This window comes from Macrotis lagotis, chromosome 5, assembly GCF_037893015.1.
Source record: "Macrotis lagotis isolate mMagLag1 chromosome 5, bilby.v1.9.chrom.fasta, whole genome shotgun sequence".
Taxonomy (NCBI): Eukaryota; Metazoa; Chordata; class Mammalia; order Peramelemorphia; family Peramelidae; genus Macrotis; species Macrotis lagotis.
In genome coordinates, this window is record NC_133662.1 from 162,791,829 (window position 1) to 162,808,739 (window position 16,911).

General features: G+C 37.5%; 1 protein-coding gene across 5 annotated transcripts in view; it reads left to right on the forward strand.

Moving 5' to 3' along the window:
* Positions 1–16,911, forward strand: part of SASH1 (SAM and SH3 domain containing 1) — a 471,174-nt gene that overhangs the window by 414,760 nt on the left and 39,503 nt on the right. For 3 of the 5 annotated variants that reach the window (XM_074187791.1, XM_074187790.1, XM_074187792.1), the window contains 2 exons: positions 5,702–5,834; positions 12,358–12,704. In XM_074187791.1, coding sequence (XP_074043892.1) covers positions 5,702–5,834; positions 12,358–12,704 — 480 coding nt within the window. The other 2 variants (XM_074187795.1, XM_074187793.1) reach the window with 2 other exon arrangements.

Sequence of the window (16,911 nt, forward strand, 5' to 3'; positions counted from 1 at the left end):
TCTTTAATTGTCTTGCATGAAATGAAAAGATTCACTTCTTATCTCTGGGAGAGAAAAAGCTTCCCGATTGCTTTCCCTTAAGCCTTCTTTTTTCCTTTCCCCCATTCTCTTTTATTATTATTTTTCTGGGAATTGTACTTGTCTCCAGTTTCCTCCATCTTCATCTTCTTTCCCTAATAGACATTGGAGTATTTGGGGTATAGTTGGGGATATTGTTGTTGTTGGTTATTATTTTGAGGAGAGAGAGAGAGAATGCATATGAAAATGAAACTGGCAAAGGCATCTGAACCTTGGAGGCACAGAAAGATTAGGCTTTAGACTTGGATTTTGACTAAAATTGTAAATTAATTTTATTTCTTAGAACTTCCTTTTGCCTTTCTAGCCCTAGCCCTAGCAAACTGTCTGGCACTTAAAAATGTTAGTTGCTCGATTGCTTATTAAAATTTATCCAAGTTTTTGAAGCCTCTATTTGATTTGCAGTATTTCCCTTTTTTAAAAAAAATTGCTGTTGAAAGTAATTGTCAGATTTAAAAGTTGTTAGCAATATGTTTAGTTCAGTTCTAAACTTTTTTCTTTTTCTTTTCTTTTGTTTTCTTTCATTTATTTATTTAGTTAGTTGGTTCTGTGGATCCTGTTGACAATTTAATGAAGTCCCTAGATCTCCCTTTCAGAAAATTGCTTTTTTAGAGGTATAAAATATAACATAAAATTACAAGAGGCTATGAATTATATTGAAAGAATCAATTATCTTGTTATCAAATTTTTTTTTTTTACAAAACGAGTTCACAGAGGTCAAGTTAAGAACTTTGTTTTCATCATTTTTTTTTCTTTCTGGGACCTAGAGATTAAGGTAATTTGACTATACATTACAAGTGGCACTCCTTTTTCTTGGAGGAAGGTTAGCAAGCTCAAAAGTTACATTTCAGCCAAGGATAGCCTTGTGGTCCCCGTCTGTCATGGCAGTTCTCCGGAGGTTCACGAGTTGCTACTTGCAGGGTCATTTCCACATCTGTTATAAAGCATTCTCTATATATACAGTAGTGGAGCTGCTGTGCCCATAGTGTTGAAGAATGCATTTTCTGTGGCATAGTGGTTGCAGGAATCATTTAACATCACTTGGAGTGAAGACACTTACCAGCCGGGCAGCAACAGGCCAGAGCTGAGCAGTTAGGGGGATGGGACCACTTTTAGTTTACTCTGTCCTCCCAACCTCAGCCTTTACAGATGCTGTTAATTTGGTTCCTGTTTCCCTGTAGTCCTTTATGTGGTTGTGTAATAAAAAAAAGTTCTCCAAGCTGGCTCAATGTCTTTGCTATTAGAACATTGCAGATGTGTCAAGGATGCACTTGTTCCAAATGAAGCTGAGAAGGAAGGAGGCCCCGCCCTCCTCTGCCTGCCAAATCGGCCCCTTAGGTTCCTCATTCAACGCCCTGGCCCCTAGAATGGCGTGCTATCTCTTTAAAGCAACTAGTTTTGTGTATTGGCTTGGTCAATTTGTTATGGTTTAAAACTGTGGAGCCAGCTGTCTGCAATCTGATGTAATGTTGCTATGGAAACTAGAAATGAAACACTTAAGCATTCACCACAGAATTACTACATATAGTATTAGCCAAAATAATTAAAAGTTGAGCCATATGGGCTTTCTGGTGGAAAAATCTGCAGCAGCAAAGCTGGAAAGGAGTTATGTTTCTATTTACAGTGCTGTAAATCCATTTTTTCTCATCACTTAGCATGGGCAAGTTGCTCCTTGAGACAAGAAGTAGGGGGATGATGCTGAACTTCCACAGATTAGGAATAATCGAACAATGGCAAAATTCATGGTAATTCAGTAACCTTGATTTCATTTTGTCAAGTCTTTACAGAGTGAGTATTAACTTGACCTCCCAAGAGTTACAGTTACAGTTTTGAAATTTGCATGTGCAAAAATTTACATGTGCGCATATGTAATATGCATCTGCACATTTTGCATACAGTTATTTAAGCATTGTTCTTTTCCAACTCTTGTGAGACTTTTCCAACAGGAAGTCATTCATTATCCTTTGCAGATTTTCTCTTATTCCCTAAAAAGTTCCAGGAAGTTTTTAGTGGGTCTTTTCTAAACACATTTTTTTTCCCAGTCTGGGTCCTATATTTCCTAAGTTAGGAAGCCCAATGGGAAATAGGCACTGGTTTGAAAATAGCTGTTATATCCTTCTGGCAGAAGCTCATTTTGAAGCAATTGGGGCAGTTAGATGGCATAGTGATTATAGTACTCAACCTGGAGTCAGGAAGATTCATCTTCCTGAGCTCCAATCTCACCTCAGACACCTAACTAATCTTATGACTGAGCAAAGGACTTAGTCCCTGTCTGCCTTAGTTTCCTCTTCTGTAAAATGATTTTGAGAAAGAAATGGTAAATTGCTCCAGTATCTTTGCCAAGAAAATCCCAAATGGAGTCACAAAGATTAGACACAATTGCAAAATGACCAAAAAAACATGATTTTAGGGAAATATAATTATCTCTTCAATGGAAAAGATCAACTGTAGACTTAACTTAGAGATTTGGTCTTAGCTATATTTATATCACTTCAGTTCTAAGTGGAGTAGTTTTGTATGTGGTAGGTATTTAATAAATGCTAATAGGATGGTCTTAATGTTGGAGCTGCTGGGGAAATCATTTTCTTCTATTTCTTCCTTTGTTTTTCTTTCTTCTCTTCCTTTATTTTATTTATTCCTGTCTTTCTGCAAAAGTAACCTCTAAAACTGTTTTTTTTTATCAAACATTTGTTCTCTGAGACCAAATTTTTTTTAACTTCGGAGGAAGTGAGAAGTCATCACCTTCCCAATAAAGAGCATCCCTCAGATTTATTTTGGAGCCAAAGTGACTTGTAAGCTGTCAAGAGAGACCTTTCCAGAAATAAGCCTCTCTCTTCCCACCCCTCAAATGACTTTGCTTTCATTTAGCATTTTTAATCTCTTGGCTAGCAGGAAAGCTGCTCCATAATGAGCATTTCCAGCTGGATCTATCTTGTTTAGTTTCCAACAGAAAGTTCTTGACTGCCTTGAGTTGAGACTTGGTATGCCATACACCTTCAGAACCTTCTTTTCCTAAGAAAGTAAAAATAGCACTGGTTCAAAGTCCTAAAGAGCTCAAGTTTCTCAAAAATAGATGAAGCATGTGAAAGCAATTAACAAGTACCTGGAATATATTATTTTCCAACAAAATGAAACTGGGCGTAGGAAACTAAGGCCCTCAGAACAGCCATCACCATTCAATCTGTTGTCATGGTTTAACTATATTTGATTTCTCCTCTGGAAGCTTTGCTGTGATGGCATGCCATTCTACCCTTTGTGTCGAGAACTGAAGATTGTTTCTGTAACTTTCTACTTCTCATTGCTTTTTGCCTTTGTTGTTTCACCTTGCCAAAACCTAGATCACAAGTACTCTCACATCAGTAAGTATCTTGAATTATCAATGACTTTGTCTTGATTTGAAACAAATTACTGCCAATTCACTTTGAATAGATATGATAAACCTAGTTCACATACTTTTCCCAAATAAGTAAATGTATATTATTTTAAATCACATAATATTTCTAGATTTGGGAGTTTATAATTCTGAGCCTTTCTATAAAAAGGAAGAGCTTAATTTTTGTTCTGTAGTTAAAAGAAAAGAATGCCTGGAGAGTGCATATATGGTTGTTTAGTCAATTTTCAAGTCCTGTCCAATTCTTCATGACCCCATTTGAGATTTTCTTGGCAAAGATGGTACAATGGTTTGCCATTTACCTCTGTAGATATCTGGCAGATGAGAAACTGAGGCAAACAGGGCTAAGTAACTTTCCTGAGTCACATAGCTAGTCAGTGTCTAAGGACAGATTTGGGTTCAGAAAGAAGATAAATCTTTCCAACTGATGGTCCTGGCATTCTATCCACTGGGCCACGTACTTACTCCTCTTGCTTCAAAATGGGCTTTTGCCAGAAGAATTTAAAGTAAGAGATAGAAGCAATTCCAAATCTTTATGGGAGCTGATTACTCAGATTATAGTTAATCACTGATCCCCCCCCCCCACTTAACCATTTTGTGGCCACTTCATTCCCCAGCAACAAATTCAGCCGGCATGAGTAAGGGAAATAAAATATGAAACCAAGCTAGTCAGTGTTACTGCTTGTGAGAAACTTTGAAGAAGTTGAACCTATTGGCTATAAAAGAGAATTCTAATTCAGTCTCAGTCATGAGGTTGGTAGTAATCCAAAATGCACCCATTTCACTGATCAGAAAGTGAGGTCAAAATAAACCATCAAAGACCTAGTTCCATTCCCAGACCAGTGGTTTGTTCATAGTTGGAATCCTCTCAATAAATATGATGATTGATTAATTGTCAGAAGGGATTTATTCCTTTGAATGAAAATGAAATAACTACCCTTTCTTTACAGATGTTTCATTCTTCTTCTCCCAGGCCATTCTTTATCAATTGCTGCTTGTCTTTGTCATTGTTAGACTTGTGATAACAGGTTTTCACTGCCTACTTAGACTGTATTTTTAAAAATTGTGTGTGTGTGTGTGTGTGTGTGTGTGTGTGTGTGTGCCCCCAGCACGCTTAAATAGTAAACCAAGAGTTGAAAGAGTTATTTGCAAGAAAGTGGAATCAAGATGCCAGCTTGGGGAGGATGTACAGGATTAGGTGGGCTGGAGCCCAGGCAAAGCCAGTGAGGTAGCTTGTGCTTGCGTGCTTTGGTCCAGCTGTGCTCTGCCTTTCCTCCCTTGGAATGCTCTCATGTACCAGGGCCAGTGCTTTGCTGTCATTTTAAGGGAAACTCCTTTCTTTTTTTCCTAAGCTTTCTGAGCAGATAGAACAGAGGAAATAACATATTGAATGTGGGAGCTGGCTCGAAAATGAAGCCCTCAGCCCGTTCACAAGGAAAGGATTGTTTTAGCTTGTGTCACTGCTGCTGGAGAGTGAATTTTTTTTGTCTCTGTAATGTTTGATACTTGAGGGAAAACAGCTGGGACTGAGCATACTTGATCCGATGCGAAACGAAATGGGATGCTGGGGAATATGGACTGTACTGTATAGCTGGAAAAGGTCAGAATTTTCCCTTGGTCATTGTCAGAGGAATGCTGGGTCTGTCCTCATGCTAGCCTTCAGAAAGGGGCTGGAGAGGGACGAGGGCTGCCTGCAATGTGGCAGGGTGTTGTTCCTCACAGATGGGATACAAGGGCTTTCGCATCTCTTCCTCCTTCCTGCCCGGCTGGTTTTGATTTTCGGGGAGGACTGGAAAAAGTCAACAGATTTTCGGTTGGAGAGAAGTAGTTGGTGACCACGCTCAGCAGCTAGTTCTGACGGGCTAGACAGATGAGTGCCTGACCCAAACCACAACAGCCTAACTGGAATTACAAGAAGAGCCCTGGAGAGGAGAGTCCTGCCCGAGTTACACTAAAACGGACATGAAAATAGTTGAGATCAAATACATGAAACTCAATCTGAGGTCAAGAATGTGTATTTGGGGGTATAGGACCTGATTTACACTGAACTAATCGTTAAGATGGTAGGTGCAACTCTGTGAAGTCAGTCAACTTTTTTTTAAGAAGAAACCTTTAACTTGGGTACCAGATTCCATCTCAAATTGTCTAACTTCAGATGGGTGGTGAAGTGGGGATCAAATGGGATTAAGCCATGAAGCAATTATTTGATTAACTTTTCCTTTGTTTCTTTGCCAGTCAAGAGAACAATCGGATGAGGAAACAGAGGAGTCGGTGAAGTTTAAGAGGTTACACAAGCTGGTAAACTCTACTCGAAGAGTCAGAAAGAAACTCATTAGGGTGGAAGAAATGAAAAAACCCAGCACTGAAGGTAAAAAGCCAACTATACCCTAGTTATTCCAAAGAAAATCAGATTTTAAATTTAAAGGGCTGCTTTCAAATAGAAACTCTGGGTAACAGAAAGAAGTGTGTCTATAAGTTACTAAGGCAGTGTTCTAAAAATAATCCATCCAGGCATCCCATAAGATCAAATAATTTTTAGGGTACCCATATAGTTTGATAGTGGCAAAAGGGAGCAGGGTCTTCTACAATGATGCTTTACTATCTCTGTTTTTAAGAGTTGTGGTCAAGTTTGGCACTACGGTCATTTTTCCCCCCTATTTTTCCTATTTTTTCATATTGCTCTTTCATAATGTATTGTGTCAAAATTGAGTTAGACACACCATAAAGAAAAAAGAATGGGCCATGACTCCTACCCACTGAACTCAGATCTTACTTTGACAGACATATCTTGAGCAATAATTTTAGCTGGCAACATAATTGGAGTATCTTTAGTGCCTCTTCAGATTTTTTCCTGTGTGATTTGTGGGTTTCTCATTTTTTTTCTTTTTCTTTCTCTCTTTCTTTTTTTGCAAGACCAGTAAACAAGTTCAGGCTTAAGCTAAATGGGTCTTTTAAGGACATGAAATTTTAATGGATCTTTAATGGGATCCTATTGTCCCATTGAGTTATTAGGATAAAAAAATCAGTAGTTAAGGAAATAATAATTTCTATCATTGTAATTAGTATAATTTGAAGCTTGATTATGGCAGTTTCAGCCCTGCTCTTAAGATTCTTTGTGTTACTGGTGTGCATTTATAGGGCTTGTGACTTTGTGAGACTTTTTAAAAAATGATGTCATATGAGAAAGTTTCTTATTGAGAGAAGGTTCTGTGAATAAGTTGATTGGTTACTGAGGTCCTTTAGTTTGAGTGCCTCACTTGTTAAAATATGATACTCAAGGCTTTGATTGGTGAGGAGGCAAACTAGGGTCCATTGATGGTTTTCCTTTTCTTTGTGAGGCTTTTCATTGCATAAACTTAAGTTCTAGTGAGGAGAAAAAGGAATTTCCACTTACTGGATAGGATAAGGACTTCCTGTTGACTGTTTTGGTTCAAATTCCCCAGAGATATTTTGAAAGGGAAAGAAGGAAGAGACAGAAAGAGAGGAGGGATATGGGAGGAAGTGCATGGGGGGGGAGAGAGAGAGAGAGAGAGAGAGAGAGAGAGAGAGAGAGAGAGAGAGAGAGAGAGAGAGAGAGAGAGAGAGAGAGAGAGAGATTATTTGTTTTTATGGACAGGTTCAGAAATATAGAGCAATTTTTTAAATTGATTTCGTTTTAATTCTTATTTTAAATCCTGTTACTTCAGACCCAATGTAGATTTTAGCTATAGAGGCAGGTCTAAGTGTCATTTATGGCTTCTCAATATATCCTTAACTATCAGCACTATGACAGGTATTATTCTGATAGCCAGGTGGAACTGTTTACATTATAATGCAAGGGAATATTCCTAAGCTTCAGACTGCTTTTATGTATCTAACTTTTTTGGTTTTGCCTTCAATATACTGTTGAGCATAAATTAACTGGGGTAAACAGAATGTTTCTTAAAGGTAAAATGGGGAGAAGAGAAAAACTGTACATAAAGAGTTAAGTTTGGTTTAAAAGGCAAATGACGAACTTGCTCCTTCCCCTGTTCTTTATTGATGAAAATTGTTCAAATGCAATAGCTATTATTAATGTGAGCTCAAAGCTGCCTTTTCAATCCATATTGTGACAAGGGACCCATGGAACTATTGGAGTCTGGCTCTTTATTCCATTAGATTGATGAGGAGAGATCCCAGGTATCTTTCAAAGGAGCCTTGTTGCAGCAGTGGTACTGTAGAGGAGTCTCAGCCTAGGCCAAGGGCCACGTAATCAAGAAAGAGAAGGGGGTCACAGTGATATAAAGAACCATGAGAAAGGCTCTGACAGAAAGTCTTGAATTTTACCCTTGTATCATAGATGTACATGCAAGGTTTCTTGGCAGCTTAAAAAGAGTTCTTTTAAAGCATGAATTTACCAAAACAGTAAGGAATCCTAATACTGATATTGATTATTGCTAGAGGAACATCCATTTAATTTGTTATATGTATTGGGTTCAGAATTAGCTTAAATCCAGAACATGGACTTCCAAATGGTGGTCACCTAGGTCAAGCCTCTCATTTTATTGATAAAGAAAACTAAGTCTCTGAGGGCTTAAGTTACTTGCTCTGTATTCCCCAGTTAATAATTGATTGAACAGAGAATGAAACCTAGGTCTTCTGACTCCTAAAGATGATAGATGATGATGATGATGATGATGATGATGATGATAGATACATCATGCTAGAGTCAAGAAGAACTGGGCTCAAATGTTGTCTCTGATATTTAGTAGCTGTGTGATTACAGACAAATCACTAACCTGCCTGAGCTAGTAGAGACAAATCTCTAAGATTGCTCTACATAGTAATGGGCAGGTTATGATGAGAGTAGGTGGAGAAAGTCCTTGAAAGTCTTTGAAGAGTTGCTGAATGTCTAATTTTGGTCAGCGTGGGTGTCCAGGGCAAAAGGAAGTGATGTAGGGTTTGAGTGCTTTGAAATCTCTGATTTTTTGGTACTCCCAAGGTAACAGTTATGGTTGATCCCCAGAAGTTTCTGGGTCACAGATGATATTATGAAATATCACCTCCTATTTCTGTTGTTTTTATGCTTTTCTGCTGCCACCCTCTTCTAGTCTTTTATATATATATATTTCTTTTTTTTTATTATTCTATCAGATAGGATTTGGTTCACGAGGGTTGTAGGCCATCTAGTTTTATAAGAAGGTAGCCTGATAAATTAGTTTTCATTGTGATGTTAATGATTGTATCTAATTAATGAGTTATTCCTTTTAAAGTATATTTGTATTTTAAAATAATGAGACAGATAGGAATAATAAAGATGCCTGATTGTCCTGATGGTAAAATTTCAGGCAAGAGGTCATTTAGGGGCAGAGAACCTATATATGTGAAACAAGCCAATATGGCTGTCTTTGGTTATGGTTGCCAGATTGACTTACCAAATTATGAATTTCTGGAAATAGAAGTCACATATGACATATACATATGCCTGCCATCTGATTTCAGAATCAATCAGCATGGGATGATGTAATCCTATGACTAGAGAAGCCTTGATTTCACTCTTGGAATCTCTGGAGAGAAGAAGAATAGGTCTTTAGTAGACATCTATCACCCACCTGGCTACTCCATGTCCCTTTGACCCTTTTAGACTAAGTTAAATCCAAACCAATTCACCTTCCTATAAATAGCAGTTTTAATCCTATTTTGATCCCTAAGATTCCGGCTTGTCTCTTCACAGCTGGCTAAAATCATTAGTTCTCCAGGCTTCATTTCCTGGAAAAGAATTTTGATTGCATTTACTATTACCAAAAAAAATCAAATTTATTCCTTCAGTTTTTATTTCCTGAAAGGAATCAGTGAACCACCATTGATTAGGTGCCATCACTTAGGTATACAAACACAAAAGGGAGCCCATCCCTGTCCTCAAAGAATTTGAACTGTAGTCAAGTCAATAAGCATTTATTAAGTATTTACTGTGTTTATTCTATGTTTAGCCAGATACTATATTGAGACCTGAAGATACAAATATAAAAAAGAAAGAGTTCATGCCTTCAAGTGAAGGAAGAAAACTTATAAAAGGGAGCTAAAAAAGCAAGGTAGGGTTTAGTGGGGGGGGGTTAGTGATGAAGTGCAGAAAATCATGAGCAGAGTAAGGAAAGTAGTAAAGGATGACTGACCTGGGAAATTCCTCAAAACAGAACTTTTGGGAGAATCCAGTAGAAGGAGGGAGCTGTAAGAATGGAAGGAAATTCCAGGTAAGAAGGCAGCCAGTGAATGTTGGAGTCAGACTCTAGAGTGGAGTTGAGGAATGCAGCACAAATAGAAGATTAGGATCCAGAGATATTTTGGTTGGGGGGAGTTATTGGGATTGAGTAGAACTATGTAGTATTCAGTTGTACCCATATCCATTAACAAAGGTAAGGTTGATGACTGCTCCTAGAGACAGAACAAGTGATAGAAATTGTTGGGGTTGTGGGGAGAGGGAGGGGAGGGGATAAAAGGACATTGCAAGTCCAAACAGACAGTAAAATGCTCATACTTGCTAAACTCTTTTTTTTTGTTTGTTTTTTTCTGTATGACTGAGTAGTAAAACATAGTCTTTGGGCTAACAATAAAATGGATTTTCAAAACTTTCTCACACCCATCATTCAAGTTAATTCATTTTGAGAACTTAGTTTCAAAACTGAATGAATTAACTTCTTGGGGATAAGGGTGATCTCCAAAGGTCCAGGCAGGGTCTGTAAGGTAATACTACTATGAAACAGGAACTGCTTTGAACACTTTTTCAAAGAAAAAAAATGAGGCAATCCCTTCCCTTATTTTGGGAACAGAAGGGGAATAAAACATATAATTTCATGCAATATTTATATATACATATATGTATTATATATATTTTGTATGTATGTATGTATGAATTAACTTTTTAGGGGAGATCTCTGGGACATCAGGAGGTTCTTGTTGGTATTGAAACTGAGCCTTGAAGGATGCTAAGGATTCCAAGAGACTGGCCATGGGGAAAGTCTATATAAAAAGCCTGGAGGCAAGAGATATCTCTTGCAATGGAGTTGTAGATTGATCAGTATGGTTTACATTGGAGTACTTGAGAATAATATACAAATATACTTGTCATAATGTAAGGCTGGGACCCTGAGGTTTATTGACACTCTGTTTCAACAATTAGTTGAGCAAATGTAAAGTGTACATTGTCCTTCCTAGTTTGGAAAATTCAGAAGACTAATTTTAAACTCTTTAGTTTGGGGCTCTCATTGTACCAGGAAACTGTACTGGGATCCATTTCCATGGAATCATTTGGATAATAGCCCTTGGAGGAGCTATTTCCCATTACACCAAGAAGTTTCAAAACTGAGGCTTGGTTAAAGGGGTCCTGAGATTTGCAGAAAACCAAAGTTGCTAAAAATCAATCCCATTGATCCAAACAATTCTTATGGTAAATGGAACTGGGCTCTAGGTAGGCAAGAGCTTTTGACTTTATGTGTGCATACTTTGATAATCTCTTTTAGCTTTAACTTATTATAAGAGTTCTTTTTGTTGCATTCTATGGTGACATTTTCTCTTGTTTCATATTCTTAGGCTAAAATTTTATTATATAAAATTTAGAAAAAAAGACTTTTTAACAATTAAAGTCTTTATTTGGTCACTCATCTCCAATGAAAGCTTCTCACTTTTATCTCCCACATCTAGTTTCTCACCAAAATCCTTCTCCCAGCTGTTATATTTAGTGCCATCCCTCTGTTCCAAGAAGTTTTTTACTTTTTTCCTCTTTAAAAATTCAGCTGGAAAGCTGTGGTGTTAGAAAATTTCCTTCGTGTAATTAGAGGGACACAGCCAGGCTCGGTACACCCACAATTTGACCTACTTCTTTTCTTACATCTGTTCAAATAAGACTCACAGGAAAGGACTCAAGTGAACCCACACCCCCATCCCTCCCTGCCAACAAGTCCAGACCTTTCCATGGGGGTTCCATGTAGCTTAACTAGATACCTGGCATTGGTGAACACTTAGGGCAGGGATACAAGCTAGAATCCTTGAAATCAGATAGAATGTTGGATGTATCTGCTTGCACGTCAGTGCCCTGAATGTTTTCCTGACAGTGACTTCACTGAAATTGATGGGAAAGTTTGACTAGGATCTTTGGCTACTGTGTGTTTAACTTGTCAGCTATGGACTGTTTATTAATTGCATTTACAAAATATAAACCTTTATAGTGCTCTCCACTAAAATTCCCCCTACTTAGGGATTTAGCTACCCAGACCTCAAACACACTAATAAAAATCCAGCATCAGTCACCATACAGAAGCCAATTGGAATGAACATAGAATGGAGCAAAGGATGATTTAGGAAGAAAATTGATTACAAGCATAACCTTTTGAAAATGAAGCTTTAAAATAGCAAGGAAGGGAAATTATCTTAAAATACTAAGCAATAAGTTGATAATGGCTAGCTTTGTAAATTACAAATGACAATTTTTAATTGGACTGTATTTTAGTTCCATAGAAAGGACCAGATTTAAACTATTTAAAGGGGTAAAATATGACTAAACTTCTGTGACCAAACAAAGCTTTATGTACATCCATACATTTGATTACATGATGAGGTTATATTCTTTACTTTCGAGGTATGTTGAGGTATAGGTGAAAGAGATGGGAGTGCAAGAGAGAGAATTTGAGTCAGAAGCTTAGCTAGCTATTTAAAATTCAATTCTTAAAAGAGTCAGTAGTCAGTGGGCAGAAAGTCACTTATTAAGTACTTTAATAAGAGTCTGTGTTAAGATACAAAGACAAAAATAGTCTCTGCCTTCAAGGAGCTTACATTCTAATGGCAGATACAACAAGAAAATAATAGAAATGATAATGAATCCAGAAGGTGTATTTGTAAAAAGTATGTAGATCATGCATGTTGTTTTGTTCCCCATCCAGGTGTGGAGGATCATCCGATTGCCAGCTCCCCAGTCCTCGATGAAAGATCAGCTCTCTACTCTGGAGTTCACAAGAAGCCTTTCTACTTCGATGGCTCCATCGAGAAAACACCAGAGGACGACTCGGATTCCTTTCCCACCTCTCCTTCATCCAGTAGCCTGGACACCTGGGGTGCGGGTCGAAAGCTGGTTAAAACCTTCAGCAAAGGAGATGGCCGTGGCCTGATAAAGCCTCCGAAAAAGATGGGGACATTTTTCTCCTACCCGGAGGAAGAGAAGACCCAGAAGGTCTGCCGCTCCCTCACCGAGGGGGAGATGAAGAAAGGTCTCGGCTCCTTGAGTCATGGGGTAAGTACGGAAAGTGTCTGCTTTTATGACAGTAATCGGCATAAGCATCACCTTCTGGTGTCCCTGGAGGAGGTCCAGAGTGTCCGAAAGCAAATCCGGTTGAAGAAAATGGATACTAATTATTCCTGTTCCCGAGCTTTTCTCTGCCAGCGCCCCTCTAGAAAGGGCCTCAGCGCTACCACTTGCGACCTGCAACTGCTGCGGCAGAAGCCCAAAGGGGGAGGCGGCTGCGGCTTCCCCAGCAGAAGGCTGCGGGGACGCACCTCGGTCAGCGAGTTCAATATCACCTATGTGGTGGAGCGGAGCCTCTATAGCCACCTCAACCTGACCCAGCTGGTGCGGCCTGTCACGGACAGGACCCTAAGCAAAGCCGACAAGCAGGACCTCAGGCGGTGCTTGATCGAGGAAGAAGAAGAAGCCCACAGAAAATGGGCAGCCACGGTGGACCGCTGTACTAAACGGGTTCTCTTGAGAATCCACCAGAAGTCTGTGAGTCATTAAGATGGCCTTGGAATGCCTGTGAGGTTGCAGTGAAATACCTTGGAATCTCATCCGGCTATTTTTTCCTCTTCCTTTCTTCTCTCTTTCATCCCTTCATGTCTGGGTCCATTCTACCATCCCCTCAGAACATCTTATTTACCTTCCCTTTCATTTAGTGATAGTTTTCTCCTTTGAGTTTTTAATGCCTAGGTTGTTAAGGTTTTTAAATAAAAGCTGAACATAGATTTTAGAGATCCAGGGAGGGAATTCCAATCACCATTTGCATTTCTGATTCTTTCTGGGTAAGTGTTTTTGCTTTGAAACTTGATGTCGTTAGACTTGATGTCATCATTATACAACAATTAAAAAAAGGAAAAGTTGTAAAATTGAGTTTTTTTAAATTTTATTTTTTACAAAGATGCTTGAGTCTAGTAAATCAGAGGAAATGAACACTGAGAAAGCTTTCACTTAAAAAGAACATTTAAACGTGTTATTTTAAGGAGAAGGAAAATAAAGGTAAATAATAAAAGCAAGGATTCTAGGCTCCATTTAGTCTATCTAGTTTTCTTAGAGTTTCTCATAAAGGAAAAATAAATTTAGTTAAAAATCTCTGTCCTCATCTAGATTTTGAAGTCTTCTGAGGATGGTAAAAAAAATTATTTGAAGCTAGCAGATTGTGTATCATTGGATTTTGTGTTCTCTGCTGTAGAGAATGATCTGTAGAGATCATTAAAACCAAACTCTTTAAAATACTGAGGTATGATTTGTGTAAGGTAGCAAAGGGAAGAACCCAGAATTTTAACCCAGTTCAACTGTCTCCAAATTCAGAGCCCTTTCCACTGTACCACAGTGTATTATTTCAGAGAATTACACAGTTAAGTTGATGTGCATTTGATTTCATTCATATAGAGAACTCCCAATTAGGAGATCTACCCCAGTAGTCTTAAAGACCTAGAGTTTTAGAATTTGGGACTATTGAGAAGCCCAAGTGACCTGACCTGAGTCACATAACTAGAATATGAAACTCAAAGATGGACACTCTATTTTCTATGCTATCCTACCTCTAATTATGCTGAGAGACTTTTACATTTATTTTTAGCATTCCTGTCCTGGCTTTTTTGTGGCAATTGACTTGTAACGCTGGACTTCAGTTGCTTCATTTTTCATCCATAAAAATTAAGAATTTAGATCTCTAAAATTCTGACAAGTTTAAAAATTCTGTGACTCTTTCTACACTGTCCATTTACTCACATATCCAGGTTATATGACTTCCTTCCCATCTCAGCTAAAGTTCTTTCCCTTTATTTATAAAATGCTTTCCCTTTATTGATTATTTCCAATCTAGCCCATACATAGTTTGTTAGTATGTTGTCTCCTCCATTTGACTGTGAGACCCACAACAAATCAGGGACTGTCTTTTGTCTATCTTTGTACTCCATAGCTTACTTAACACAGTTATGGCCTAGAGTTAGCACTTTTAAAGAAATGTTTACTGAATAAATGAATGAATACAATTCAAATTCTAATAGGGGAAGGAAAAACAAATAACCAATAACAGTTGGGTCCCTATTCTTTCTTCATATACTACCACTTCTTGTAGATTTCCCATCAACCTTTTTTAAAATGAAAAAAAGATTATATATAATATAACTCTTCTCCATTAATGACAACTTGTACCCAGAATAAATAATTTGAGCCTATTCTGTAACTTTGTCATGAGAAAAGGTATTATTCCTCAAGAAACTCTCCCTGATGGTCATTAATATCTGTTCATTGATTGAATCTTCCCTAATATCGAAATGGACATCTTGGAGAATAGCCCACAGAGGAAAGAGCAATGACTCTGGAGTCTGAGGATCTGGGTTCACATCTTTCTTATGTTGCTGAACACTACTCTGACTTTGGACTTCACTTCTTGGCACTTCAGTTTCAACTTTCTAAACCAACAATACCAGTGGAGGCTAAATAATTGGGTTGTGTGGGATGGTTCTGGATGATAATTTTGTTGACAAATTAGTAATGGAGTAAGGAAGAATGACATTTTGTGTTTTGGTTAGTTAAAGAAATGCTAGTGGGCCCCTCTTATTTTTTCCCCCGAAGAGAAGGCACAAGTTCATATTCTTTACAGCTTCTTTTAAGGAATCCATGACATTCACCATTTCATATACTTCTCCTTTCTTGCTCCAAAGCCTCCAGTGATTTTTCAACCTTGAATTTCCTATCTTTTCCAATGCCAGATATGCTTATTGCAACCTCAGGGCAATGACAATGCCTTTGTTTTCAGTGGAAGTGGTCACCTGTCTTGCCTTTAATTTAATCATTTAATTTTGGTTTTGATGGTACAAACATGCATGAAATTTGAAAATCTTGTCAAGTTTTTTGGTTTTTTTCCCACATAATAATTAAACATTTCAACTGCATGACCATTCCATGGAAAAACCCTCCTCAACCATGGGCTTAAATATTTTCAGAATAATAAGGAAAAGACAGTTAAATGTTAGAAATGATCAACTAGGGTATTATTTATTTGTAAGATCCCAAATATGATTCTGTCAGATTTTGCTTTTTTTTAATAAAATATGTACTATACTTATTTTCTCTATTCAACAAAGACTGCTTTTAAAAACTTGGTATTTTACAGATCAAATATGATGATATTTTTGTCAAAGACAATTTTGTTTTCATACCTTAGGCTGATGTATTGTAGGGCAAAGCTGATTCTAGGCTTCTTATCTCATTATTAAGTTAAGAATAGGAGAAAGAAGATTGTGTTTTATAGTTGAAAATAAACTGCATCTTTTAACTTGTGGTTTTAATGTTAGGCCTAAAATCCTTTTACTAATTCTTTGATTCTTCCCAAATATATATTTAAATGGTATCAGTGTCTCCTTTGCTAGTCATTAGAAGATGGGCAAAAGAAAAAAAGCGATATTATAACTCATACTAACCAGACCCATAAAAATTTAAATAAGCTTTTAATTTATTTCAGTCATCATTTTAACCCAGATTCTTTGGAAATTATTTCATTTGCATTAGAAATGACATACTAGGTCCTGGTGTCTGTAATAGTGTATTCTGGTTGTGAAAGCAGGATCTTTCAAAGCCATAAACTGATGAGACATCTGTAAGCAATACTGTCTCTAGGAAGCAGTAAGCCAAAGGAAAGACCACCAGAGTTCAAGAAAATAACTTTTCTATTGTTAAGAAAGTCTTTTTTTTTACAATATAATTAGAGGGGGTGTAATTAATATCAAAGATTAGCCTTGTTGGGTTCAGTTATATAATGATTTGCCTAATTAAGTAACTTGCTGAATCTTTTTTGCATAAATGGTATCCTTAACTCATTTTATAACAGATATATCCCAGTCATGTTAGCTCTGAAATTAATTTTATTTCTCTAACTTCTCATTCAAATTGAAAAAATTGGGAGGGGGGGGAGATCTTTACATTGACCAAATTTAATTTTCTTAGGAAGGGAAGGGAAGAAAGTGACAGCGAGGTCAATGAATTTATGTTATCAGCCCTCAGAGTGTTTACAGAAATATATCAGTCTAAAACATGAAAGTAAAATTTTCTTTGACAAAAATCTCATATTTGCTGTGGCAAATACCAATCACTACAACTGTTTTGTCACTCTGGCACCTCCATTCTGCCACATTCTCCATATCTCACACTTCCCAAAGCCACAAGAATTTGTCACATTCCTTAGAGTCCAATGACACCAGCT